At 43.1% G+C, this 25,835-nt stretch overlaps 1 protein-coding gene across 2 annotated transcripts in view; it reads left to right on the top strand.

The window, feature by feature from the left end:
• Positions 1–25,835, top strand: part of ABAT (4-aminobutyrate aminotransferase) — a 53,012-nt gene that overhangs the window by 22,617 nt on the left and 4,560 nt on the right. For both annotated transcript variants that reach the window (XM_027655062.1, XM_027655063.1), the window contains exons 3-13: positions 9,902–9,999; positions 10,829–10,858; positions 11,441–11,558; positions 16,766–16,815; positions 19,621–19,701; positions 20,210–20,302; positions 20,648–20,710; positions 21,277–21,340; positions 21,998–22,146; positions 23,654–23,791; positions 25,243–25,410. In XM_027655062.1, coding sequence (XP_027510863.1) covers positions 9,902–9,999; positions 10,829–10,858; positions 11,441–11,558; positions 16,766–16,815; positions 19,621–19,701; positions 20,210–20,302; positions 20,648–20,710; positions 21,277–21,340; positions 21,998–22,146; positions 23,654–23,791; positions 25,243–25,410 — 1,052 coding nt within the window. The remainder of the gene's footprint in view (positions 1–9,901; positions 10,000–10,828; positions 10,859–11,440; positions 11,559–16,765; positions 16,816–19,620; positions 19,702–20,209; positions 20,303–20,647; positions 20,711–21,276; positions 21,341–21,997; positions 22,147–23,653; positions 23,792–25,242; positions 25,411–25,835) is intronic.

Genomic DNA, 25,835 nt, shown 5'->3' with positions numbered 1-25,835 from the left:
TGAAGTGAACAGCAAGTTCTTGCTTGGCCCCCCGTGTATTTTAGTGTGGGTATGTGTATACAAAACCTGCAATCTCTGTAAAATAGATATAAAAACTAAATTTCTCTTGACTGTTGGACAAAGCTGTGTGGAGTCTTAAGATCTGGCATCCATTTCATGTGCTGTTACACTGAATACAGAATGGCTGAATGGCTTTTCCTGTGACCAAGTAAATAGTAGTGTTTCTCTTGTCCTCCCTCTCTACTTCTGCAGTGCTATTGTACTCCTTCTGCCACTGCCAGGCAAGCACACCCTTCCATTTGCTCAGAAACTTAAACATCATTGATTTCCTTTCAAATAACACACTTTGGGGAGCAACTGACCTTTGGCTAAAGAACACGAAGTCTGGTCCTGTCACTATTAGAAAATATTAGGTCAGTGTATCAGTGCAGGATGCGCTTCTATTCCTGGCAGTGACGCACTGATCACCCACCCTGGGCAGGAGCAGGGATGGTTTGGTCGATTGTGGGCAATGGAAAGTGCTTGCAGCAACCAGGCCTCGTTAGCTGTCAGGCCTCTGAGCTAATCTGTCATCTCAGCATCACTTAAAGCATCACTTAATGCTCCTTGTCCCTCCCAGTGTCTTGCACACTGTGCTGCTTCCCAAGCACAGACGGGAGGTCAGTGGAGGGCAGATGCACCAACTCACTCTTCCTTTCTCACTGTTGCAATGAGGGGGTGTAAGATCTTCAAGAAGAAAGGAAAGCAACTCCAGGCTTCATTACTTTGTCTTTGCTTTCAGGAAACTTCTAAGTGGGAAAGCCTGCTAGAGTAGGGGGCCTTGGCTGCAGACTGTGTAACAGACCTGTGGCCTTTGGGACCGAATGCTTTGTGTGTGTGACCAGAGATAGAAAAGATGGAGCAAGAGAACCCCTCACCAGAAGGAACTGTGTCCTGTGACATTCCTGGCTGACAGAACAGGCACGAGGCTCTGACTCCTGTAGCAAAAACTTGAGGCTGTTTTCCTGGTGGTCCCCAGCTAAGGTTACAGTGCCCCTGGGCTCTGCTGGCTCTTAGGGAAGTGCAGAGGGTGTGACATCCAGGAGCTCTCTACTCCAGAGTGCTCGCCTCCAAGGTATTTTGAGCACTCAAGTTTAGTGCTTTACAGACTAAAAAAGAGATTTGTACATTACTCCCACAAAAATCCTGCGGTGCCATTTGGACTGATCTTTTTTTGTGTGTGTGGGTACTGAAATAACAGGGTTTACAAAGGGGCAATGAATATGGAGAGCAGGAGGGAATAGATTGCCTCTTGGTAGAAGTCTTTGTGTCTGCAGGCTGTCATGTTTTTAGTTGTGTGTGCATTAAGCAAATAATCCTGTTCATCTTGAATCTATTTATTGACACAAAGAGGTGTTTTCATCCTTGACTGTTTCTCTGGTTGGAGAATCTTTTTTACTTAACCATTGCTTGTAGTGTTTTCATTACTCACACCGTGCTAACCCCTGCCAAGCAAACTGGAAAAGGGAAAATGGAAATCATTTAAGTTGATCAAAATGCAAAAGCTAAGCACAACATATGAAAGTAATATGCAGCTTAACTCTTACCAAACATATGAAGCCTATAAGTATTTGGAGTCCTTATGCCTTCCTTAAAACTAAGCCTTAATCAGGTATGGCTTTGTTTTCCTTTCCATATCTGTTTGATCTGTTTGATAGTTTGCCCTCGAAGATAAGGTTCACTAGAATTTGAAGGGTGCAGAATGACAACAGAATGAGTAACCAGCCTAATCTTTCCTTTACAAAGACTCTTGCATAGTGCTGTCTGTGGGTATCAGTCAGATCTGGGAGAGGTGACTGATGATGGAGAAATGCTGATGTACCTTTGCATTACATCTTACCTGAATTGGGTTGTGTTGGTCCTGTCAGCCTGGTGTGCTGCAAGTTGATCAAAACTGGTAGTGTGAATTTAAATATTTATTCTCCTTGTGCCAGCTCAGGTTTTATCAGCTGGGTCACTGTAGCAGGAAAGCTGTTCTGGTTCCATGCTTTGGAGGCAGATGAAGATGCAGTTGGCTGTTGGCTGGTGAGGCAGTACCAAAGCTATGAGGACAGGCTGGGACTCCAGAGATCTAGTTCAGTCTTCTGTGATTACCCAAAGAGATTGAATTAATCTTTGAATCTTGCACTGGAAAGCATGCCAAAAGGTCAGGCTGCTGCCTGAAGGTAGCATCAGTTTGCATTAGTGCACACCTATGCCCTTCTAGGATGCTGATCTGTTTGCAGCTTCTGCAGCCTCCCAGGCAATCTCCATACTGCTGAGCTGACCTTACCTTTAAAACTTTTCTCTAATATTTAGCCTAAGTATCAAAACAGGGGGAAAAAAATTCAAATCTTTACTATTTGTCCTGCCCTCAAAGGACCTGGAGGGTGGTATGTTTATTTTTCTTGGCAGCAACCTTTTACGTATTTTACAACTATTACCTCCCCCAAGATCTCATACTTTTCTCTCAGCTGGTCTAAATACTGTTTCAGTCCTTCCTTGTAGGTCCAGTTTTTCTCCTCCAGATTCTCTGCACTCTGCCTTAAGTGGACTAGCACTTGTTGAGGCTGTACCTTGCCTATCTCAGCCTGTTTCCTGTCTCTCTGCACAGGATAATATTTATCACACAGGTGTGCTGCAGTAAGGTCTGACAGATGCTCATATTAGTTATTGACTTGTCCCCAGCACAGTTATCACAAAGAGGCAGGAAAGCCATGAGAAGGATTTATTCTCAGTCCCACTTTTGTCTCCAGTATTAATCCTTGCTAAGACTTTTTACTTTTTTTTTGTTCAGTCTGTACATTAGGAGCCTCCCTAGGAAATCAGAGAGAACAGCCTTGGATTTGTGTGAGAGTGTGTGGGAGAAGCAGAGAACAATCCCCTTCCCCGGATTCTAGAGGACAGTTTGAGGTGACCTTCAGCTTCTGACCTGGGAACTGGCCCTTGGTGACTCTGGAGTGCAACCTCCCCTGCTGGACTGAGGAACCTTTGCTTCTCTGTCTGACCAAATGCTTTCACAAAAAGCTGAGATATATAAAAATGTTCATATGAAAATCTGTTGTTGAAAGGAGGCTCTACTACAAGTGAGAGTCCAAGTTTGGACCTCAGTTCTGAGTTCCTTGAGTAAATGTGAGGCCTTTGATGTTCCTCTCTAGTTTTCTTGTTCCTTCTGTACCACAAAGGGTGGCTGTGGAAGTGCTGGCTGTTTTTCCCCCTGGGTGTTCCTTGTGGTTGTTCGTCTCCAGAGGTGTCCTGATGAGCTCTCATAGCTGTTACTCTGGTCTGTTGTGCTGTGAAAAAGGAAGGATATTATGACTGGTTCAAATCACAAGATCTGCAAGAAGACCAGCAGTTGGATGCTCCTGTAACTCTGCTGAGGAGCTGATTTGGGACTGTGCTGTGATGGGGAGGGGTAACTGTTCTTGCTCTTTCTTACAGGAGCTTCCACTTCTTTTTACAGCCTGTGTAGTATTGCATTTTTTTCTTCATTTTTGGAGAACCCTGTTCCAATAAAATCTTCGGTGTGTATGTGGGAGTACTGAAACACAGACAATCTCCTGTGGAAGAGCTTCTGATCTTACAGCGTAAGCACTCTGTAAATAGCAATCTCAGTTTTCTCAGTGTTATGCAATAGCAATGCTGGTTTCCCAAACATCTCCAGCTAGCCTGGCCTTTTGCCATTCCCTTTCAAGATCTGTTAGTAACAGATTCTACTTGTAACACCTAAAAGAGGACTCGGGGGAAATCACAGTCCTCCTACTTTTGGCTGTCAGGGCCTCCATGCTCTAAAAATTCTGTCTGGAAGGTGGTTTGACAGACACCGTGGAGGGGAAGTTAAAGGCACGCAAGGGAGAGTGCCTGTCTGCACTTGCACGGGGCAGCAATGCTATGGCACATGGAATGTGCCTCCTTGGGGACCCTGCAGAGCTTCTCCTCTACACCCCTTCACAGCAGGACACTCACATTTTGAGAGATCTGGTGTGCCAGCATGGATTTTCACCTCTCTTCTATCTTTTCCCTTCTGTTAATTACACCAGTGTAATTCCTGTGCCTCCGCTGGAGTTTCTCCCAGGTAATATCTGGTTGTTGTACGCTCAGGAACTGTGTTTATGTGAGTATTATTTGTGGTCAAACACATCAGAGGTTTAAGCTCTTTCTAGCCCTGCACTGATAGTAAGTCTTGTCCTTAGCACAGAGCTGCCGAGAGTGGTGCTCTGTGACTACCAACACCACCAAATTAGCAGGGTGCACTTATATTAATTATGTTGCTATAGCAATGTGGTACTTTGTTAAAATTGGTGAGACACCTGGTGTGAGGGATGGGGGCAGCACGGGGAAGAGAAGCTGGGAAATGAGCTTTTCTGTCTGCTAGCAAATGAGGACATCCTGTTAGATGAGAAGGAAGGATGTGATAATTTTGCTGATGTTACTCAAGTGTTCAGAAAACGTTGCATAGAGCTTTGAGAAGTCTGCAAGAAGCAAGAAAAATAGAATTTAGCTTATTGTACCCAACCTCTTTAAATGGGATGGGCAGAAAATTCTCTACCAATTGTTCAGCTGATATTTCTCTGATAATTAGGCTCATGAACAGTACCTAAGTGTTTTGACTTTTGCCATGATGAGAAGAGGCAGCTTTGTTTACCAGGAAAAAAAGGGTGCTGTTCTCCATCATGTTAGCTAAATGTCATTTAAGAGCTTTCCTCATGCTTCTTCAGAGGACACCTGGTTGGAGCCCATTAGCTCCACACACTTTTAAGATGAGAGCTGAGGTCATGTTGTTTGCTCCTGTTCTTAAAATAATATAACACAAGAAACCATTTTCTATGGAAGTTTAATCAGATCTCAGCTGAAAGTCGGTGGATTACCTTTTATTACAAAGTTAATTGTGTTAGTTCACTGAAGGATCAACCACCAAGGATTCTCAATTCTTGAAAATACCTTGCTTGGACATAGTAAGAATCTCAGTTTTTATCTGTCCCATCTCTGCTGTCTTTTGGAGAGGTGAAGTGCAGTGATCATATGCCCTAAATATCAAACTGGAGTAGCCTGAGTTAAAGGGTATGTTCAGGGTTTCTGTTGCAGGGTAAGTTGATATTAAAAAGTGAAACAGGAAAAATTTGGGCTGAGTTATAAAGTACACTGAGTACTTTCAAGACAGACATGCCAACTGAGCAGAGCCCACTGCAGTTTCCCCGGGGATGAAACACTACAGTGAGTGACCTGATTTATTTGCATTTACTTGCATCATTAGGAGGCTTCAAGACTGATGCTTGGGCTGGGGGGAAACAAGAGAGACAGAGCATGGCCTGAAATCCTGCTCCAGGCAAAACAAAGCAGGTATTGATGCAGCCATCCATCACTGTGTCCAAGTGCTTGGAAAAGCCTTGTCCCTGAGCTGTGCTGTGTGCAGGGAAGCAAGAGGCAGCACCCGTGTCCTGCTGTTACTCAGGGCCTGGAGGACAAAGCATTGCGGGGGATCCAGAGCAAGGGATGCCAAAACCTGGAGAGCCCTTGTGCAGGGGGTGGCCAGGCTGTGTCTCCCCAGGGCTCTGACATTGGTGCCTTTTGAGAGCAGCCTGAGCTCCCAGTTGTGCCTGTAGAATCAGGGCAGGCTGTGAGGCTGTGGTGAAATGGGTTGTCTGAAGGGGAGCAGTGCTGAGGCCATCCCTCTCTGCTGGGCAAACTGCAGCGTTCAGCTGAGTCCTTAGCTAGTCAGGACTGCTGAGCTTCCTTTCCTTTTGTTCTTAGGAGCCTTGGGACAGGTCCCTGAGCACCAAGAAGCATTAGGCCACAACAGTCTTGGGCCACGTGGCAGTGAGAGAGCTTGTGTTGGTGCTGTTGAGGTGCCCTTAGCTGAGGAAAGCTCTGTGAGTGCTGTCACTTGCACAGATTGAGCTCCATAGGAGCTGGCCAGTTACACATGATAGCTTCTGATCAGAGTCCCAGTTTACTTGAAGAAGAGTAGGACAAGAAAAAAAAGAGTTAAAATAGGGGGAAACAGGGTAACCATGTTCTTGTGTTCTTAAAATTTGAGTTTTGTTTATTTTTAGCCAACCCTGTGAACAAGTGTGCATATCTGATAAGTAGTGAAGTGGGCTGTTTCAAATACATCCATTGACCTTGCTAGAGAGTGTGTGAGTTTGTGCCAATCATTTATTATACTTTCAAAGGGAAGAGAACTTCATTAAAAAGTAAAAAGTTTGACGATTGACTCTACTTTTGTTTTAGCTTTCACGATCAAAGACTTTGTTAGTATGTTGAGGTTTTGGTTTTTTGAGGGTTTTGTTCTAGCCTATATTCTTTATGCTGTACCTGAAGAAAATTAAAACACACCACTTTTCAAACTCCTTTGATGTGGTGACACAGGGTATTTTTGTTTTGTTTATGGCATGCTGTTCCTTCAGGTTCTGGCCGTAGTGTTTGCCCGAGCCAGGAGGTGGAACAATGCTTTGGCAAGTGTGAGATCAATAAATCAGTACAGCTGCCATTATACTGGAGTTAATAAAATGAGACACTATGTGGACTCCTGAAAACAAGAATTGGAAATTAAATTTGTATCAATGAATCAGCCTAGAACTCACTTGCCTGTAGAGCCTGATGACATGTCATGTGCTTTAGGAGATAACAAGCAAGTGCAGCAAAACCTGCCACCTGTGTTGCTTGGTTTTTTAGGTGGATCTGGTTCACAGGCTTACTGAAAATGGTTGTGGTTTGGATAAGCTGCTCCTGAAGCCTTTGTTTAAAAAAATAACACCTCACAAATTGACCAACTTTAGTAATTTGATAAAAATTATAATAAATCAACTCTTCTTCTTGGAAGACCTGTTTGTTTTAGTTTCACTTGACCAGTTTTGCTGCATACAAAAACCTGTCTGTTGACAGACACAAACTATGCCAGTGTGAACAACACTGCACTGCAAAGTGCTGTTCATTTTTGATCACTCATACGTGCCCTTAGCAGATACTTGGTTCAACCTAACCGTGCAAAAGAGGCTGTGGCATAAACAGTAGCTAAAAGATAATTGATGATGATGATCTACAAAGGAGGCTGACTGGTTTGGGTCTTTGTTACACAGCCCATCTGATGGAAGCAACCTCCTCTTGACTTGTGCTGTTAAACAAGTTAGGGCAAGAGTAAAATATTCTCCAATTTACTTTGCTGTCATACAGCTCCTTGAATAGATTGTTTTTGTAGAGGATATTGTGCCCTTTGCAATATCCACAACAAAACTAGCTTAGAGAAATAATTGAATTTGTGTTTAATGTAGAATCCTCATCTGTTATTCACAGATTGCCCTTCAGGGAAGCGGAAGAGGGGAAATGTCATCCACCCTTCCCAGGTGATGGCCAGGACTGTTGCCCTGGGCTTTAGAGCCTGGCAGACAGGACCTTGCATGCTTGCAGGAGTGGCTTGGGTGTTTGCAGAAGAGGAATTCTTTAACCATTGTCCAAACAAGTGCATTTTTTGTGAAAAATCAGTTGAAAGAACTAAGGAAGGTGATGTGCTCTGGATGGGAGGACTCTGGGAGGTGAATGGAGGGGATGTGGTGCCACAGGGTCTCTGGCAGCAGAGCACCAGGCAGGGCTGGGGAGAAGGAGGATGAAGAGGACTGTCTTACATTTGCTCACCTGTCTTACATTTGCAGCTGTGCCAAACGATTCCAGGTATGCTGCTGGGTTTCCATATCTGTCCTGTTACTGCTGACTCCCAAAATGTCCTGTATGTTCTGTGCCTCCTGGTACTTTCCCCTTGGTCATATGACACAGCACCCAGAGCTTGGGATAAGGGAGAGAAGAGGACGTAGGAGAAGCTGAAATGTGTGCAGCTGGTTTGCTGTGATCTCCATCAGGGAAGGACTGGGTGCACAAAAGGGTTAGTTTGGTCTCTTTTCCCCTTCTGGATTTTATAGCGTGTTCACTTAACCTGCAGCTCTGTTGGCTATGAATTGTGGAGACCTTGATCTTCTATATGCAGTTACTTTTTTCCTCCTCAGTGGAGCAGTTGCCATGCAGCCTCCAATTTACATGAATGCTAAACAGAATGACACAAAAATGGTGTTGCTGTAACAAAACCTATTAATAGCTTTGCAGAGAGGCACTGACGCATCCCACATATAAGGACTCGGAATTAAAGCTGAGGAGAATAATCATCTGTGCAGACTAGGTTTTCCCAAGATGAGCAGTGGCTTTAAGTGCTCAGTTAGAGATGCTCTCAGAGGGCTGTGATTTTGCAGGTAGTTTCTCAAAATCAGGCTTGCTTGAGACGTCTCAGCTTGGGCTGACGCAGACTGAGGCAAACATCTCGACTCTCTGTGGGAAATTTTGGCTGAAGGGCTGCACTCAGAACACTGCTGAGCAGTATCACAGGATACCTTCTGTTTTCCTTGATAAATATTGGGTTTATTTGACAACTGTTATTTCCAAACACAAAGCGTTTTTAGCACATTTCTGAAGCAGAGCTCTGGCACTGAGAGGTGGTTGTGGATGGAAGTGCAGAGGAGCTGGAGCTGCCTGGGCTCCTGGTGGCAGTGCTGCACTCCAGGGCTTCCCATGTGCCTGGGTGCTGGCCTGCCTTCCCCAGGCATCTCCCTGCCTGGATCTCTGCCAAGTTGGGGTGCACTGTAGTGGTTTAGCATCTGGCAGCACTGCCCTGGCACAGCTGGATGCTGGTGAGTGGTGACTGCAGACCCTGCTGCTCCGAGTGCCCCAGGCAAGAGCTGGTGACTTCCAGCAGTGAACCAGGCTCAGAGCTGCAGCTGGGCTTCCCAGGTGACAAAGATTGCAAAGGATCCTCATTCTGGGCCATCCAGATTGCACCAGCTTAAAAATGCCTGTCACAGACTGAAATAAGTTAAACCCTCATCTTTTGGGTCCAAATGTGATACCCCGAGTTAAGCGTGTTAAGGTCAGTTTGTTGTTGATATTGTGCTGAGTAGAGGCTTGTAGGTGCTCCATGACAAAAATGTAATTGCCAAGAATGTTGGTTTAGTTCAACACATAGTGCAGAGCAAGGTTATAATCTCTTGCTGGTCACCTTGGTAGAGCTTTGGAGTCTGTACTTCCTTTTTTGCAAATGTACAATCCCCATATTATCCTGTAATCCCCTTAATGGAATAAGTGCATATTTGAAATATGTGCCTACCAGAGCTGTCTCTGTCATATGAATTTTGCCTAAACCCTGCATTTTGGAACAGTTACTTAAGAAAGGGAAGCAGAGCCTGGTTTTGATGAAGCACAGGAGATTTTTACCTTTTGGTTTCATTAAGGTGTCACATTTATTAAGATTGCCCAGTTACACATGTGCATAAACAGCCAGGTCAGAGGCAGGATCAATTGTCACTGATCTGGACTCAGATTTCAGAGCTGCACTGCAAGATGCAGGTTTCACGTGAGACACAAACATTTACCTTTGTGAGAAAAATCTTTCCCAGTGTGCTTTGAGCTGCTGCAGAACATCACACTGGATTTTTCCTGTGGGCTCCATCAGGCTTTTTGGTTATTACTGGTAGCCAACCAAACCATCTCTGTGTGGGAGTGGGGCATTTACAGCAAAGGGTTGCACAAGGCATGATGGACAGACCCAACAACAGAGATGGAAACAGATGTGCTGTCAGTCCTCCAGTGCTTTACAGCAGGATTTGCCTCTGTTTCTCTAGGGTTGCCTTGTCATTTCCCTTGATTATTTTTTTTTTAAGCCACCTCACTGGTATTAGTTTTGTTTTAACACTTGTCAAAAATGAGATATTTGGTTCACTTCAGACAGCACAACGTAATTGTCTCATCTGTCAAGTGTTCTCAGTCAGGTAAGGTTTGGATATATCTTCTGAGAGGAGAGCACAGAAAATATGGTCTGTTCTCAGGTTTCCATTATTTCTTATAGGACACAGGTACATCAGTCAAGCTGCAGCTAAAATTGATGTGGATTTTGATTATGATGGACCTCTGATGAAGACAGAAGTTCCTGGACCACGATCTAGAGTAAGTTCCCAAAGTACAGTAACTTGGTTTGCTGGTTTTTATTTCGCTGTATCTGACTTCCTAGAAAACAGATTTCGTTTCAGACTTTTAATCAGATATGAATAAACATTATTTCATAAGTCTACATCCATTTTTATCAGGAGGCTGAGAATAAAAAGCTCATGAATGAAATGTCCCTCTCTGAGAGACAGATCTGAATCTCAACTGCTAACTTCCCATATGGAGAAATTGAAAGCAAAAGAGCATCAGTTTGATAGAACATCCCATCAGGCTTGGTCACTTGTGATCCTGCTGAAATAGAAACTTAGTTGGCTTTTTATGACGTGAAATAAGGCTTTGGTTTTGAAATGAAGCAAGAGTTTCAGTTTGCTGGATGTTGTTTTACTTCTGGCAGAGTCAGTATTTGTGCGTGTGGTGGGGTTTTGTTTTTTGTGAGGTTTTTTATTGTTTTTAATAGAAAGGAGCTGTCTTTCTAGAACCAATGTGCCAGTATCACTTCTTTGTGGCTCTGGCTTCTCTTATTTTCTGATTTCTCTCTTGTTTTCTCAGTTCAGTTGATCAATATAGAAGAGGCAGCTTTCCCTCTTTGGAGATTTACAGTTAAACTGTGTTTGCAGCCCGTTTAGCTCTGCATGCCACAGTTCATAGTGTTGACTGTAATATTTGCAAGATGCACCATGAAAGTTCCTGTGGCAAGTAGAGTTGCCCGGTAAGCACACAGGACTGCAAGGTTTGCATATGATTTATGAGATCACAAAAAAGAAACATATTCTTCTTCAGTATTTGCTAATTATATACCTGAAACTCTTTGACATTTGCTTTTCTACAGGAATTAATGAAGAAGCTGAATGGCATTCAGGTAATTTGTCAAGTTTTCTGTGTTTTGGGGGGTGTTACTACTGTGATTTCAGACCATACTTTGTATATTTGTACCAAAAAAGAAGGGGAAAACACTGACTCTGGGTTTTCACGCTGAGTACATTATGTGTCATATGTTTACACATTTGAATAAAATCTTTTTTAGTATGTTTTGAATACTGCAGAATCATTTTCAGGCATCAGTGATTTTTCTTTCAACATATGTATTTAAACTATATGTATTTAAAGAAAAGCTTTTGAGTTGTTACAGGGTAGCCAGTGAAAACAAGGTATATTTGAACCTGAGTTTAAAAATATTTCAGCCTAAGTACGTATTGCCTTCCTAAGAAAAGCATTACCTCAAAATCTGTGCTTCATTTCTGTATAAAAAGTACAGACTTGCCCTTTTAACAGTCCCTCTTTATAAAAACAGCTGTACAGTTAATTGCCATGCAATGACTATAATGTGTCTTTTTATTCTAGCATTAGGTACTTTTATCAGATTTTGCTCTATAACCATTAGCTGCACCTTCCTACACACTGCTGCTTTTTAAAGCACTAATTGTTTGTTTTCACCCTGAAGAATGCAGAAGCTGTGCACTTCTTTTGCAATTATGAAGAGAGCAGAGGGAACTACCTGGTAGATGTAGATGGCAATCGAATGCTGGATCTCTACTCTCAGATTTCATCCATCCCAATAGGTAGGAGACAGTAGTTGTACCAAAATGTTTTGCTTTCTGAAGAAACTACAAATTCAATGCTTAAAGCCCACCTGCAGTACACAGTGATGCCTGGGAGAAACTCTAGTATTAATCTTAATTTAAATATGCAAGTTCCACAATTCAGGTTGTCTTTGTTAACTTGGATTTGTACACTTTGTGATTCTGTGAAGGTATGTTACTGTTTTAAACATTAACAAGCATAACTTAAACATTTTCAAACTAAATTTTATGCTCTAGTTAACATTTCTGTCTCAAAATAACTGAAAAAAAAGGAGTGGGCCTTGTGGACTGCAGTAGGATAAAACAAGCCCCAACACTGAGCTGTGGTGCTGAGGGAAAGCAAAGGTGTCAGCTCAGCTGGGCTGAGGAACCAGACACGGGGCTTGGCAAGTGCTTGGGAAAGTCAGCTGATGTCTCTGTGAAGCATTTCAAGGAGCAGCAAGGCAGAGATGTTAAGCCTCAGCTAACAAGGAATAGAGGTTTCAGTAGGAGTTCAGTTCAGTTTCCTTGTTTCTCATGCATGGTTCCTCTCATTTGCTTACAAATACAGCTCTAGAGAAGCAAAAAGAGAAGTTCTGGGTAATTTAAAAGGTAGGTGTTGTGCTGTGTGTAGAAACTGTGATGACTCGAAGTCATCTCTACAGTCCTCCTTTCCTGGAAAACAGGGTTTAGTGGTGTTCAGGTTGTTACCAAATTTTCGGCATCTAAGATCTCGACACTGGGTTGGGTGATCACTTATCCCAGTCTCCTTTGCAGACAATGTTTTTGCTCTCACATACACTCAATAGATGTTTAATCATTCCAGAAACCTTCAGTGTTTGTAGCTTATTTCCCTTAACACAAGTTCTGGCTATTTTGTATCTTTTAGAGGCTTCACTGAGGTAACTTTGTCACTTCTCACGTGGAAATAGGGGAGAGAGAGAGAGGAGCACAGTGCGTGTATGCCAGTGGCATTGGATTTTAGTTTCTAGAAAGGGAGATGCATTTAGTGTTCGTGATTTCCTATTCATCACACAAGAAATGCTGATTTGGAGAAACTAGTGCTCAGTCATGTAGTCAAAGGACAGTGCTTACTCCAAAAGAAAGAAATTAATGTTGCATAGAGAGTGCACTGAGGCTTTCTGACCTTCTGGTGCTTGATGGTGTTAGCATACCTCTTCTAATATAGCTTCATGTATAAAATATTAAAGTATTAGGGGGGAAATACTTTCTTAATGGGCAGAAATGGGCAGGGGCTTCTACAGTTTACTTTCTCTGGTTGACTGAAACTGGTGGCATAGATACAAGACTCCAGAATCTGTAACTGACCCTCAGCTGAGCCATCTAGTTCCTCCTTCACAGTGACAGTGCCTTCCTGAGGACCAGCTGGGTTTTGGTCCTAGGGGACACGTTCCTCAGTCCTGAAGTGCTTCACACATCTTCTCACATAGTGGCACTATGATGTGTAGCAACAAGGAGTAAATGGAAATTTAATACTTACAGCCTGACCTAAATCTAATACACAGCCTTAATTTATATGTTTAAGTTGTACTGAATGACAACACTATCTGAAGCTGCCCTGGTTGCTAATAACATCCCTCTTGGTGACAGAGGTGGGGCCTGGACTAGGAGACCAAACCAAGATCACGAAATGCTTGTTAGTCATCTGTGCTTATCTCTCTGAAAGTAAATCCAATAAAACCTTTTATAAATCTGTCAGGACTCCCCAAGATTTAATAATGATCTGCTGCACTAGAATATATTTATCAGCAGAGGTTGAGAGGTAATAAGTGTCTGTCTGGAGAGATAAGAATTAAAGTATAAAAAAGCCTCTAGGCAAAGATGCTCTGGGCTGTTTCTTCCTGAAAAAACAAAAATTAAAACAGCTTTTTACCACACTTTTTTGGTGATAGCAGTTGTAGCACAGCATAGTCTTTTAAACCTGTAACTAATCTGTCTAATAGAGTTAGAAACCCCATGGAGCCAAATGCAGGAGGGGATGCTATTGACATGTTTACCAGCAAACATCCTGGAATAGCAAATGAAACAATGTGTTTTTCAGTGCTGGGAAGGTCTGTTTTGTTTGGGGAGAAGCAGAGGGGTGCAGTTTGATATTATTGACAGCAGCCTTCTGCTCAGTTCAAATGGGTTTTTGGGCTTTCTCCATCTTATTATTTTAGCAGCCTCTAGTTTTTTTTTTCCTTTTGCAGACAGGCACATTCATGAGCCTGGAGGACGTGTACATTCCTGTCACACTGATCCAGACATGGCAAGAGTGATGGAGCAGGTGCCCTTCTCTTAGAGACAGCTCAGTCACTTCTGAGAGTGGATTCATCAAGCTTAAAAGCCTTGTGCTGGTGATGGCAATGAAACAAGTTATTGCCTGTTTGCCATCCCAGCCCAGAGCTGTTTGACTTGTCTAGTTATATAATGGTTATTTAACCACTTAGTTCTCCCTGGTGTTAGTTTATGACTGAACCAGTTCAGTATCTTTCCACACTCCTACTCTTTCAGCAGCAGTTGGACTTTAAGGATTCTCCCTTCTTTCAGTGGGTTCTGTTTGAGGAGGCACAAGTGGAATAGGGAGTATTAGGAGGAATTCCAGGCCACTCAGCCTGAAGTGAATGGGAGAGAAATCCTGTGTAGGTGAGAAAGGGTAAGTCATGGGTAAGAGAAACCTTGAATTTGTGTTACATACAAAGATCTTCACATATTGCAATGCCAGCAACAGGATCACATGTTCCTACATGCAATACCAGAGTTGATGGTCGAGCTTCCTAAGCAGTGGCAGCTATTTACAGCAAACTTCTGTAAGGTTTGGGGATTTCTGAAGCACTAGATATACTCTCAAAGGTGCTCCCAGTGGTAGCCACAGCTACAGCTCTCAGGGACACAGCTTTCAGCTGTGCCATCCCCTCTAGCCAAACAACAACTCTTCCCATGACAGCAGATGCCATGCAGATTTAGTTGTTGGTGTCCCAAATAACCGCTTTTATTATCTTCATAATAATTTTAACAGATTTAGCAGCATGACATGCAGCTAAAACAATCTGGATATTTCCTTGTTTTCAGCTGAAATATTCAAAACTGAATTTATAATTGATTTGCTAATGCAGTAGCCTAATGCTCCATTGCTCAGATGGGGTAATCAGGGCTGTTGCCATTCCGCTGGAATGAGGATTCAGAGGCACGATAAGCTTTGGTATCAAAATTAGAGCAGTCTGACTTCTTGAGTCAGATGATGAGGGAAGATGAAGTTTCCAACTGTTTATACAAGAATATTTAAAATATAATGTGAATCTCTGGCATTGGCATTTCATAGATTAGAAATCAGGCTTAAAATGAAATTTTCTGGGCTCCTTTGAAGGTTTGTTTCGGGTTTTTTTGCATCAGATAAATTGGTTTTACTTGTAAGCAAGCGAGTTCTCCCATAGAATGTCAGTGGTTCTAAATTAAGCACCTTTGTTGTGTTAAAACTGAAGCAATCTTAGTATCTTAGTTTCTGAGTAAAAAGGACAAATTGTGACATCTTATTCCTTCCTGTTTTCCTTACTTTGACAAACTTTTATTTGGACATAGAAAGCTGGTCCTGAGAGAAAGTGAAAAGTGCAGAATCTCCTTCTTTAGCAGGAGACAGCAATTTATCACAGGTTTTTTCTGGTGATGCACAGCGGAGATATGTAAATCTGTGACTGAGAAGGAAAGATTTCCAAACAGGTGCCTTGGAATAACTAATGGGATGTGGCAGGTTAGGGATCCGAGTGCTTATTAGTCTGTGAGGTTTAAGTGTCTGTGAGGTTCAAGTGTCTGTGCAGGCAGCCTTTTCCTCCTGGTAGGATGGAGATGATCATGCAAGATCACCTGCATAGGAGGGGTGGAATGTGCATCTCCAAGCCTGCAAGTAGATGTGAGTGTGTTTGTCCATGGGGACCTGGATAATGGTGAGGCCAATGCAGGCACACCTCAAACCCAGGTGGGCAGTGCCTTGCACAGGGAGTGCTCAGAGAGTGTTGCAGAGGAGAACAGTGACAAGTGACACCCCAGAGCCACAGGTGTCAAGGAGTGCTGTCAAGCCATTGTAAAAATCCTGCTGGAATTCCAGGGCTTCTGTGTGCTGGGTCTGCCACAACACGTGCTCTCTGCACACCTGAGCAGTGAAAGCAGCCCTGGGAGCTGCACTGCTGTGCTGGGCAGGCTGCCCTGCACCCTGGGGGACAAAGAGCCTGTGCTGGTGGTTTGTCAGAGCTTTAGAATGCGCTGAAATGACCATTCCTGAGGGAGCTTTCTTTGGGAAATCAGTAAAGATGTGGATTTTTTTTTTTTTTGCTTGTTTATTTCTTATGGTCAGCTGTTAAAGGTGGGAACTGCATGGAAGAGAAGCATGAAGGGGGGAATATATGTTTCCAAGTTGATTTTACAGTGAGGAAAAGTCCAACAAGTTAAAAAGCATGAGGAGGGAGGCAAAGCTCTGTTGTGTCAGGAATAATCAGTGTGACGCTCAAGGAGGGTGACAATTGCTGTGAGACCACAAGTGAATGGACACAGCCACTGCAGATGGACACAGTGCACAAGGGGCTTCCCTCGTGGTCAGTGTCAGGAGCTCTTTCTGGCTTTGTGCTGTGGTCAGTGCTCAGCAAGAGCCCCCAGCAGGTCAGGGTGACAGGGATCAAGAGCTGTAGCAGCTGCTTTGGGGTGGAGAAACTGGGAATGCTTCCACAACGCAGGTAAATGGTGACTGTCAGGAACAGTGACTGGTGGGCTGCACAGGCAGAAAGTGATCTCAGCTCCTCACTGAGGAAGAGAAGTTCAAACACTGCACTGTAGAGTAACCAAAAACACGTGGGAAACCTCAAAAGGAGAGTGAGCAAGCAGTTAGTAAAGTCAGTCCTGCAGTACTTGGTAAAAACTATGATGCTTCCACCAGGCTTTATCAGGCAAAAGATCATTGTTTCATTTATTTTTGCATTGATTTTTAACATTCAGTACTAAAATATGTTTTGATTTTGCCTGACACAAAATTTGTACCAAAGTTCCACATAATAAAAGAGGCTTGTTCTACTTTAAAAGAAATGCTATTAGTAGTTAAAAATATGCAAGTTGCACAGAAACAGTCAAGCATTAAGTTAAGGTTATTCTCTAGGTTAAGCTTTGCATTAGTTTATTGAAACCAGATAGAAATAACTGCTTTCTTTGTTCTTTTTAATTAGGTTACAGCCATCCCTCTCTGATAAAGCTTTTACAGCAGCCACAGAACCTGGTAAGTGAATTAAAAGATTAAGTACTTGCAGGAGTCCTCTCCCTCCTTGTTGTGAGCTTTCTCATTTTTTCTTAAACTGATAGTGAATGCTAATGATTCAACTTAATTTATGATAGGATCTGCTTGCTGTATTGCTCACTAGATGAAAAGGGCTTGGTTGTGTTTAAGGAAACACCAAAACCTCTGGGAAGCTTTATAAGAAGTAAACATTTGGTGATGCAAGCACCTGATATGTTTGCAGCCAGTTTTAAACCATAGTTCAAACATAGTAGTTCCAATTAACAATTTTAGGAATGTTCCAAGTGAAGATTTTTGAGCCTGAAACAAGCACAAGACTTTGAGAGGGAATATAACATTTTGAATGTGGTGCCCTCCATCTGGAATGCTGTGGAAAGTTTAGTTTCTTTCTGAAAGGTGAGGACAGTGACTGATCCCCATCTCCTAAGTACACTCCAGCAGATTGTGAATGCTGAGCCAGCATGGCAAAGAAGTGCAGACATTTGAGTTCCCTGAGCTGATTTGCTTTCTGGAGTGCTCATTTCTTAAGGATGAGAAATTGTGCCTCCCCCAGAACTAAAATACTTCAAGTTTAAAAAAAAAAAAACAAAAACAAAACACACCAAACCACCAGGCCTAGAAACGCTGGAGTTATCAAAGGCAGATCTGGATATTTCAGAAGGACTAATATTTCTAAATACTTAATGTTAACTCATAAAAATGATTTCTGAGAATTATATCTTCATTATAATGCAGCGGTCAGTGAAGTCAGATCTAAAAAGCAAACAAAACAAAAAAGAACAAACAAATAAAAAAAAAAACCCTCAGAACCAACAAAAACTCCAAACCCAAGAAGTCCTGTTGTCTGGTGGCAGCTGGCAATTTGCAGGTAAGAGGCTGCCAGCTCTGAGCCTGTGGTAAAAGGAACATCTCTGAAGTGGCACAACCAGGACCCCTCTCTCCCATGTAGAAGCCCCAGAGCTGCCCTTGGTACCCATTCTGATTTCTGAGAGCTGCCTGGCTCAGTGGAGAGGGTGGCAGGGAGCCAGGGAGCCTGTGCCTGGCTGCGCTCGGGATCTCTGGCAGGCTCTGCCTGGGCTGGGTGTGGGCAGGATGTCAGGTTTGCAGTGCCAAGAGCACTCTGAAGAGCAGAGCTTGTGCCAGCCTCACTGCAGACAGAGTGTGTACTGGGGCTGACTGCAGGTAACACTCCAGCTTTGTGAGGAAAGGACTGCTCTGAGTGATACACACTGAGGGAGGGCTGTGGTTAATGCTGGTGATGGGATCGGTGTTTTCCTGGAGGGACTTTGGTTTGTCTGCAATGCTCCATGTACCCTCTTTACAGCCATCTATAAAGAACAGAATTTGCATCTGTTTGTTTGAGCCCACAGCAGCTTGATGTCAATGTTCTGTTTTTCTCCGTTCTGAGTATCTCATTAACTACAAAAAAAGAAAAATGCACTTTTCTGCTTAATGGCAAATGTTGTCAATTGACTGTGACAGCCCATAATCCAATTCACAACAAACTCATGGTCTTGTATCTCTAACTTCATTTGAAAATGTACTTCTAAACTGAGACAAAAATCAAGTAACATTTCTCACAGCTACTAAACAGAAACTTTGGGTTATTCTCTCAGTAACATCCTTGCTTAGGTTTTCTTTTAAGATCCAGTCTGTTGAAACAATGTTTTGGAAGTAACAAATGAACAAATTACAAACACTGTTATATCTTGTGTGATACTTGGTTCTCCCTAAGAATCATGATGAAATGTCCTTACAGGTACAGTGTGACCACTTCCATCTCTTGCTGTGGTTCACATGTCTGAACAAACAAGTTCTTGTATTGAAGGATACCAATAAATGTGCAAGTTTGAGCTGCACTGAAAATATGAGTGTTGTGGAGGAATCCCTCTGGAGACCCATTAAGAATTAAGCCATCAAAGCCAACCCTTAATGTCAACAGTTCCTTCTTCAATAAGAAAAACAACAAATAAAAAGAAGAGCAAATAATGTTGCTTTGCAGTTGGCAAAATTATTGAGCTTGTCCTTTTCTGAGCAAATTTAATTTAAAATAAAAAGTAGCACGGTGTGAATCAAATAAGATTACCTACAAAGACAAAGAGCAGCGATGAATCGATTTTAATCCATGACACTTAATTGAAATTAATTGCATAAATGTGGCTTTCATCTCCATTAGTGAACAGGGGAGACTGAGGAGATTTTTCCAGAGCTGCTCCTTAGAAACCCCTGTGTGGGCAGCAGGCTCAGCCCAAAGGTGTGAATCCTGATTTGGCCAGTTCCCAGGACACTGAAGTTGGAAGGAACTCAGGTGGTCTCTTGCCCAACATTGCCTTGTTCCCTCTAATCCCACTGCAGTAGTATCTGGAGGATGTTTTATAACCACAATGTTCCAAAATGGTCTGTCTTGTAGCTCAATAAGGATGAAAATGCTGCTATCCTAATTGAATTTAGCTACTTGAACTGAAGGCAAGTAATAAAGATTTTAAAGCATATTTCCTGTGTGTAACAAAAATTGAGATTGAGCAACTGAAGTGGCAATATTGAAGAGAAAATGTATGAGTTAGCAGGCACCTTTCCCAAGGTGTCCTGCAAGAACAGAGTAGTAAGGATTAGACAGAAAAACATAGTCTAAGGTGTAAGTATTAGTCCCTGGTTTAAAACTCCATATGCCGTGTTACAAATTTCTGCCAGGTATTTGTAATTACAATGAACTGTCACTGCTTTGATATCAACATATTTTTCATGTGATAGAAGGACCTAACAATTCCTCTTCCTTTGTCTTTTTAGAGCACTTTCATCAACAGACCTGCCCTAGGGATTTTACCTCCAGAGAACTTTACAGAAAAACTGAAGGAGTCTTTGCTATCAGTAAGTTTGAGACAGCAGTGATCAGTTACCATGTTCTGTGTTCAGGGGTGTGAGCACATTCAAGGGATGTTATGGATTTTAACAGGGAACATTACAGATCAGCTGTTCATTCATCTGCCTTCCCACTGTGAGGAAAGAGGTCAAACCTTTTTCCCTGACTTGACAACTGAGTTTCAGAACGTGGCATGTCAGCCCTGCACAGATGCAGCCTCTTATTTCTGAGTTCAAGAACTGATGAGAAGACACATTGTCACCTCCATTCCCTGTGCTTTCATAAGAGAGAGTGGGATAAGTGCCTTCTGTGTCTTGATTTCAATTTGAATATCCTTGGCACTGAAGCTGAATCAATCCCTCTCATCTGCAGTTAAAATTGTCTTTCCTCACCCTGGGCATGGTTGGTCACCCACTACACTGAAGTTCGTGATGTTAAGGGCTAATCACTATTATTATCACTTTGCACTATATCTGTGCTCAATTTTTTGGAGTAATTTTCTCTCTTGCTTGACAGGTGGCTCCCAAGGGCCTGTCACAGGTAATGACCATGTCTTGTGGATCCTGCTCCAATGAAAATGCCTTTAAAGCAATATTCATGTGGTACAGGGTGAGTAAAATATTGAGATTTTTTGTAGGTTTAGTTGTAAAAATGAGTATTTATTTATCATCAGAACTGCTGCTGTAAAACTAAGTAAGGCTTGGAGGTTGTCTTGCTCAACTTAGTATAAAATCTTTATTAAAGTGTTCATCTAAGCTGTCACTTTGTATTGACACAACTTTAGAAATTAAAAGGAAAATGCAGATTGCAGTCAGTATGTAAAAGCCACAGCCAGGGTCTTCATTGGCTCCAATCTGGAATACCAGGATTACTGACTTGTGGTTTAGCCATAAATGCATTGGGTACAACTAACTACAGGAAAACTCTTGTTGGGTTGTTTGGGTTTTTTTGCAGAACAAGGAGAGGGGCCATAATAATGTCACAAAAGAAGAACTGGAATCTTGCATGATTAACCAGGTAACATTTGTTCTTTACCACACCTACAGATGTACCATTGGCTCAGCCTTGCAAGGGAAGATCGGGAGGAAAAATTGGCTTTGCTGTATGTGAGGTGGAATTTGGGTTTTGTAAATTTAGGAAACTGTGAAATATAAACTGCTCCCAACAAATATCAGTGAACCATCAGGAATGCACGGGGGGGTCCAGCATGGGGCAGCCCCAGCCTCTCCTCACTGAGCTCCCACAGCCCTGATGCCACCCCCAGGCACATCCACGTGCTCCTGGTTTGTGCAAAAAGGGGCTGAGTGTGCTGGGTGCTCAGCCTCGTGTGAGCTCACATGTGCAGGGATAAAATTCCAAGGACTCATCAGTATTAATGAGGGGGTTTGGGAGCTCAGGCAGCTTTTAGGGGGTGAGCAATGTATTTGTAACAATTTGTGGTGCCCAATGGCTGAGGAGGAGCTGGGTCAGGGTGCACCGAGGGGCTGCAGCTCAGGCTTGGCCATCCCGTGGTGCTGTGGCCTGGGGGTGTGTTGGGGGGGGTGTGAGCCCCTCTGTGACCCCCTTGTGTGCTCTCCTTGCAGCCCCCTGGCTGCCCTGACTATGCCATGCTCTCCTTCATGGGCGGCTTCCACGGCAGGACCATGGGTAAGCTGTGCCTTGTCCCTCCTCAGCCCCTGCACTGACCCTCAGCTCACTGTGCCTGTGGAAAAGGGGGATTCCCTCAGACACATAGTACTGGTGGAGAAGCTGTAGGTTCCTTAAGGTTTGCCCTGGGAGCCCCACCAGTACTGAAACAGAATATTTGAGTGACAGTAGGAATCTATTTTATATTTTTTTTAATTATTTTCAAAAGGTCTCTTATTATCATTTGGAATCCAGAGTTTCCTGTCTGTACTCATGAAAATCTAACTCCTGGGGAAAAATCACCACAATATACAAACATGATGTCACTCATTTTTACCATTTTATATCAGCTCAATCCCTCTTCAGAGCATGTTACCCGAGAGTGCTGTGCCTGTCTTTGGACAGGTGAAACCCAGCTCATCTGAGCAACCTGTTCAGACTGACAGAGGTTCTCCTGTTCTTCTGGAACAGTGCATGGGAAACTGATGCTTAAAAGCTAGAGCAATCCACTTAGACCTGACTAAATCCAATTGCCCAGTATTTCAGAATATAAAGCAAAAAGAGCAATTAAGGTAATTCTACTGTCATGCTGTCAGGCAATTTTTCACCTCTTGGTAGCTTTTTTCCTTTATCGTTCTCAGACAGGTATTATTTTAATTTTTGCTTCTCTGGATTTAGGTTGCTTAGCTACAACTCACTCTAAAGCAATTCACAAACTGGACATTCCCTCACTGGATTGGCCTATTGCTCCATTTCCAAGGCTAAAGTATCCCCTGGAAGATTTTGTGAAAGAGAATCAACAGGAAGAAGCCCGTTGTTTAGAGGAGGTAAAAAATTCACTGGCAGCTTTCTGTTGTTTTTGATTTGAAATAATGAATGGTGTTGGTAGGATTAGTGCCTTTCACTAAAAGAATGTTTTCAGGGGTTGGAACAGCCCGTGATTAAAGCAGCATTCAGTGTTGTTTACAGTCAGTTTGTCCTGCCTGGCAGGAGAGCAGCCAGCTGGGGCTGCACGGGTGACACCCCAGTGGAATCCCACACAGGACAAGTTCCTTGTATCCCAGTGAACTTGTCTGCCAGGCCTTGCCAAGGGGCTGTGGAGTAAGGGATAACACAGCATGGATAACCCTCTCTGCAAAGAGAACCTCTAACAGGATTTCAGGCTTCTCAGCTTTTCCCTGGCAGGTTCTGGTGTGAAGTTCTGATCCTCCCTGTGGCTGCAGGGAGTGAGCAGGCAGGGACACGGTGCCTTCCCCAGCCTGGGAGAAGGGAAAGCTGGGCAGAACAGAGTTTAAGGGAGGAGAACCATCTCCAAGTACCAGAAGCACAGGATTCCCTGTTGAGATCCAGAATCTGCAGCTTCCAAGGGCTCAGTCTTGAGAGATGGCAGAGGGGAGCAAGGAACTGAACTGGTGCAGGGTGTGGAGAGTCACAGCCAGTGGCAGGGAGAGCTGTGCAGGTATCCAAGAGACCACTTATTCACTTATCCAAACCTGCCTCAGTCCAGAAAAACAGAAAGCATAGCAGATGGCTTCCCTGGGGTTGCTCCATGATAGCTTTAGAAACAAACAAACAAACAAAAACCAAACCAAACAAAAACAGAATGAAAACAAAAACCGAAGAAAAGAAACAACAGAACCCAAATAAACAAAGAAAAAAGCACAACAAAAAAATAACCAAAGGCCAAATGCTCTCTTACCAAGTCTGTGGCTTGGCTTACTGGCCCCCTTTGGAAACCATTGCTTTTCACAGCCTGCACGGGCTGTGGGCCCTGAAGGCTGCGAGGGGTATTTCAAGTAGAAATACATCATTAAATGCAGCAACTGGCACTACAAGGTTAATGAGAATTCTCTCTAATTCCCTTATCAGCAACAGGATTTCTGCACTATTTCATCCGATTAATTTTAATGTATCTGAAGTGGGTGACTGGAAAAAGTAAATTTTCCAGATGACCTTCTGTAATACATCAGCAGAGTTTTGCTTTCTGACACAAAATCTGTCTCCTTCCCTGTCGCTCAGATGAAACAACATCAGTGGCACAGCTGCCCACCACACTGCCAGCTGAACCTGGCTACTGCTTCCACACCACTGTAGATAAATGTGCAACTAGTTACAGTGTGTTTAGGACATGATTTAAAGTTAAGTGTTATTCAGGAACAAGAGGGCTGTGTTAAATCCTGGAGGAACTACTTGTTAATTGCTTGTGCCTCCTGACACCTTCAGAGCCAGGAATGTCTTGGAAAAGTTGAAACTGTTGCTGAGATTGAATTCTTGCTGGGAGGAAATGTGTGAATGTCCTGGAAGGAGAATGTATCATAAATGTTTGATTCACAGGTGGAAGACCTGATTGTAAAGTACAGGAAAAAGAAGAAGATTGTGGCTGGAATCATTGTAGAACCAATACAGTCAGAGGGTGGGGACAATCATGCTTCAGATGACTTCTTCAGAAAGCTACGAGATATTGCCAGAAAGGTAATAAAACATTTCACTGGTCATTCAGTGGTAGCTGAACATGCAAATACTTTTGGGTGTCTCTAGAGGCCTTCCTTTTGCCCCAGGGAGAGGGGCAAAGAGAGCTTCACAGGCCTCCCTAGGAGCAGTCAGGGTAGTTATGTACTTGTAGTCAGATACAAGCAACCCCTGGTCTCTTCTATTTGATACACATCTAATGGTTTTCTTAGTCCAACAAATTATCTTCTAATTTCGAGGTGAGAGAGAAATTGATTAATTAACCATGAACTTTGCAGTAGTGTTCTTTAAATGATAATGCCAGATTGTTGAGAAGGTTCCATTTCTGAAGAGGAGGGTTTGGAAAAGGGTAAATTTTTAATTACAAACTTGTTTTTAACTGCAAAAAAAGCTGAAACACAACTGGAGTCCAGCTGTAGTGCTGATGTTCCAATAAAACAATGAAAAGGACAGATGTCTTGATACTTGGAATGTGAATTTACCTGTTTAGAAGTGATAGCCCTCAGGAAGACCTACTCCATGCTTTTTTTTTTTTACCCTCAAATCATTTGGGTGCTCATAGAGAAGAGCAGAGGTGACACTTGGAAAATTCTCTTCTGCCATGAGAAAAAGCAGCTTTTCCCATTATCATAGAATTACTTAGGTTGGAAAAGACCTCTAAGATCAATGAGTCCAACTATTAACCGAGCACTGCCAAATTCACCACTAAACCATGTCCCCAGGTGCCACATCTACACATCTTTTAAATCCCTCCAGAGATGGGCACTTCCACCATTGCTAACAGCTGCTCATGCAAGGGTGACATGGTAAGTAATGTAAAATGGAAAGGGTTGCCTTGTCTGAAATGAGGTGCTGCCAGAAGTACTTACCAATTTTAATTGCAATATCATGATATAACTTATCTCTCTGTCCCAAAGTTTGAACAAAATAGTCTTCCACGTATAATCCCCATGTTGCCAGCTCACATGAGCAGCTCTTTCAGCAGACTTGTCTGAAAAGGCAGTTCTTCAGGCCCCAGGTTGAACAGTTCATGCTGCTGGTATTGCCTTTGTGCCACAAACGACCAACTCAGATTGGGGGCAGAAACTTCTTATTTAAAACAAAGCTTCTAGAAATGACACTGCTTCCCTCGGGGTTTTCAAAATGCCACCTGTGCTCCTCCTGGATGTTTTCAGGTACCCTCTAGACATGTTCAAGACTATATAAAAACATGTCCTTTGTGAGTTTAGGTAGAAATTAAGTTTCTAGTGCCTTTCTAAAAAACAGGTGAATTTTGAATTGTGAAATCTGTCTCACAGTGAGTGGCATTGGTGGAGGGAGTGAGGAGGGGAGATTAGAAGAGTGAAGGGAGGGGAAGGAGGGATGTTGCATGTCATTGGCTTGTATTTCTCTGTTCACTAAGGGAGGTATTTCTGTTTTATAACATTCCCTGCTCCTCCCCTCTCTCCCCACAGCATGGCTGTGCCTTCCTGGTGGATGAGGTGCAGACGGGAGGTGGCTGCACAGGAAAATTCTGGGCGCACGAACACTGGGGCCTGGATGACCCAGCTGATGTGGTAACATTCAGTAAGAAGATGATGACAGGAGGATTTTTCCACAAAGAGGAGTTCAGGCCAAATGCTGTAAGATTTTTAATGAAACAAACTCTGTGCTGGTTGGTGACCCACTGAGGAGTGACTGTAACCTCCGTGGAAGGGACAAGGTTTCCTTCAGCAATGCAGGTTCAGCTGGATGGAGCTGCTGTTTCACAAATACTTGCTGTGTGCTCACACAACAGCTGTCATCATCAGTTCTCCACTTGTATTCCAGTTGTTGTCAGTCACCAAGGTCATAAAGCTGGTGGGGGGGAGTGGAGAACAGGGTTTAGCCTCATGGAACTAAACTTCAGTACAAAACCCAACCTCAAACTGACACCTTTTACTGCAGGGCAACTTGAGACCTTCAGAACTTGTATGTCAGCATTGCAGATTCTGTCAGCAAGATTTCCCCTTCACATTAATGACATTATAGATGCAATAAATGAAAAAAAAAAAGTAAAATTAAGGAG

This window comes from Corapipo altera, unplaced genomic scaffold (assembly GCF_003945725.1).
Source record: "Corapipo altera isolate COAL_440 unplaced genomic scaffold, ASM394572v1 98, whole genome shotgun sequence".
In the NCBI taxonomy this organism is placed as follows: Eukaryota; Metazoa; Chordata; class Aves; order Passeriformes; family Pipridae; genus Corapipo; species Corapipo altera.
Note: the sequence above shows the minus strand (reverse complement) of the source record. Positions and strands in the feature narration are given on the sequence as shown.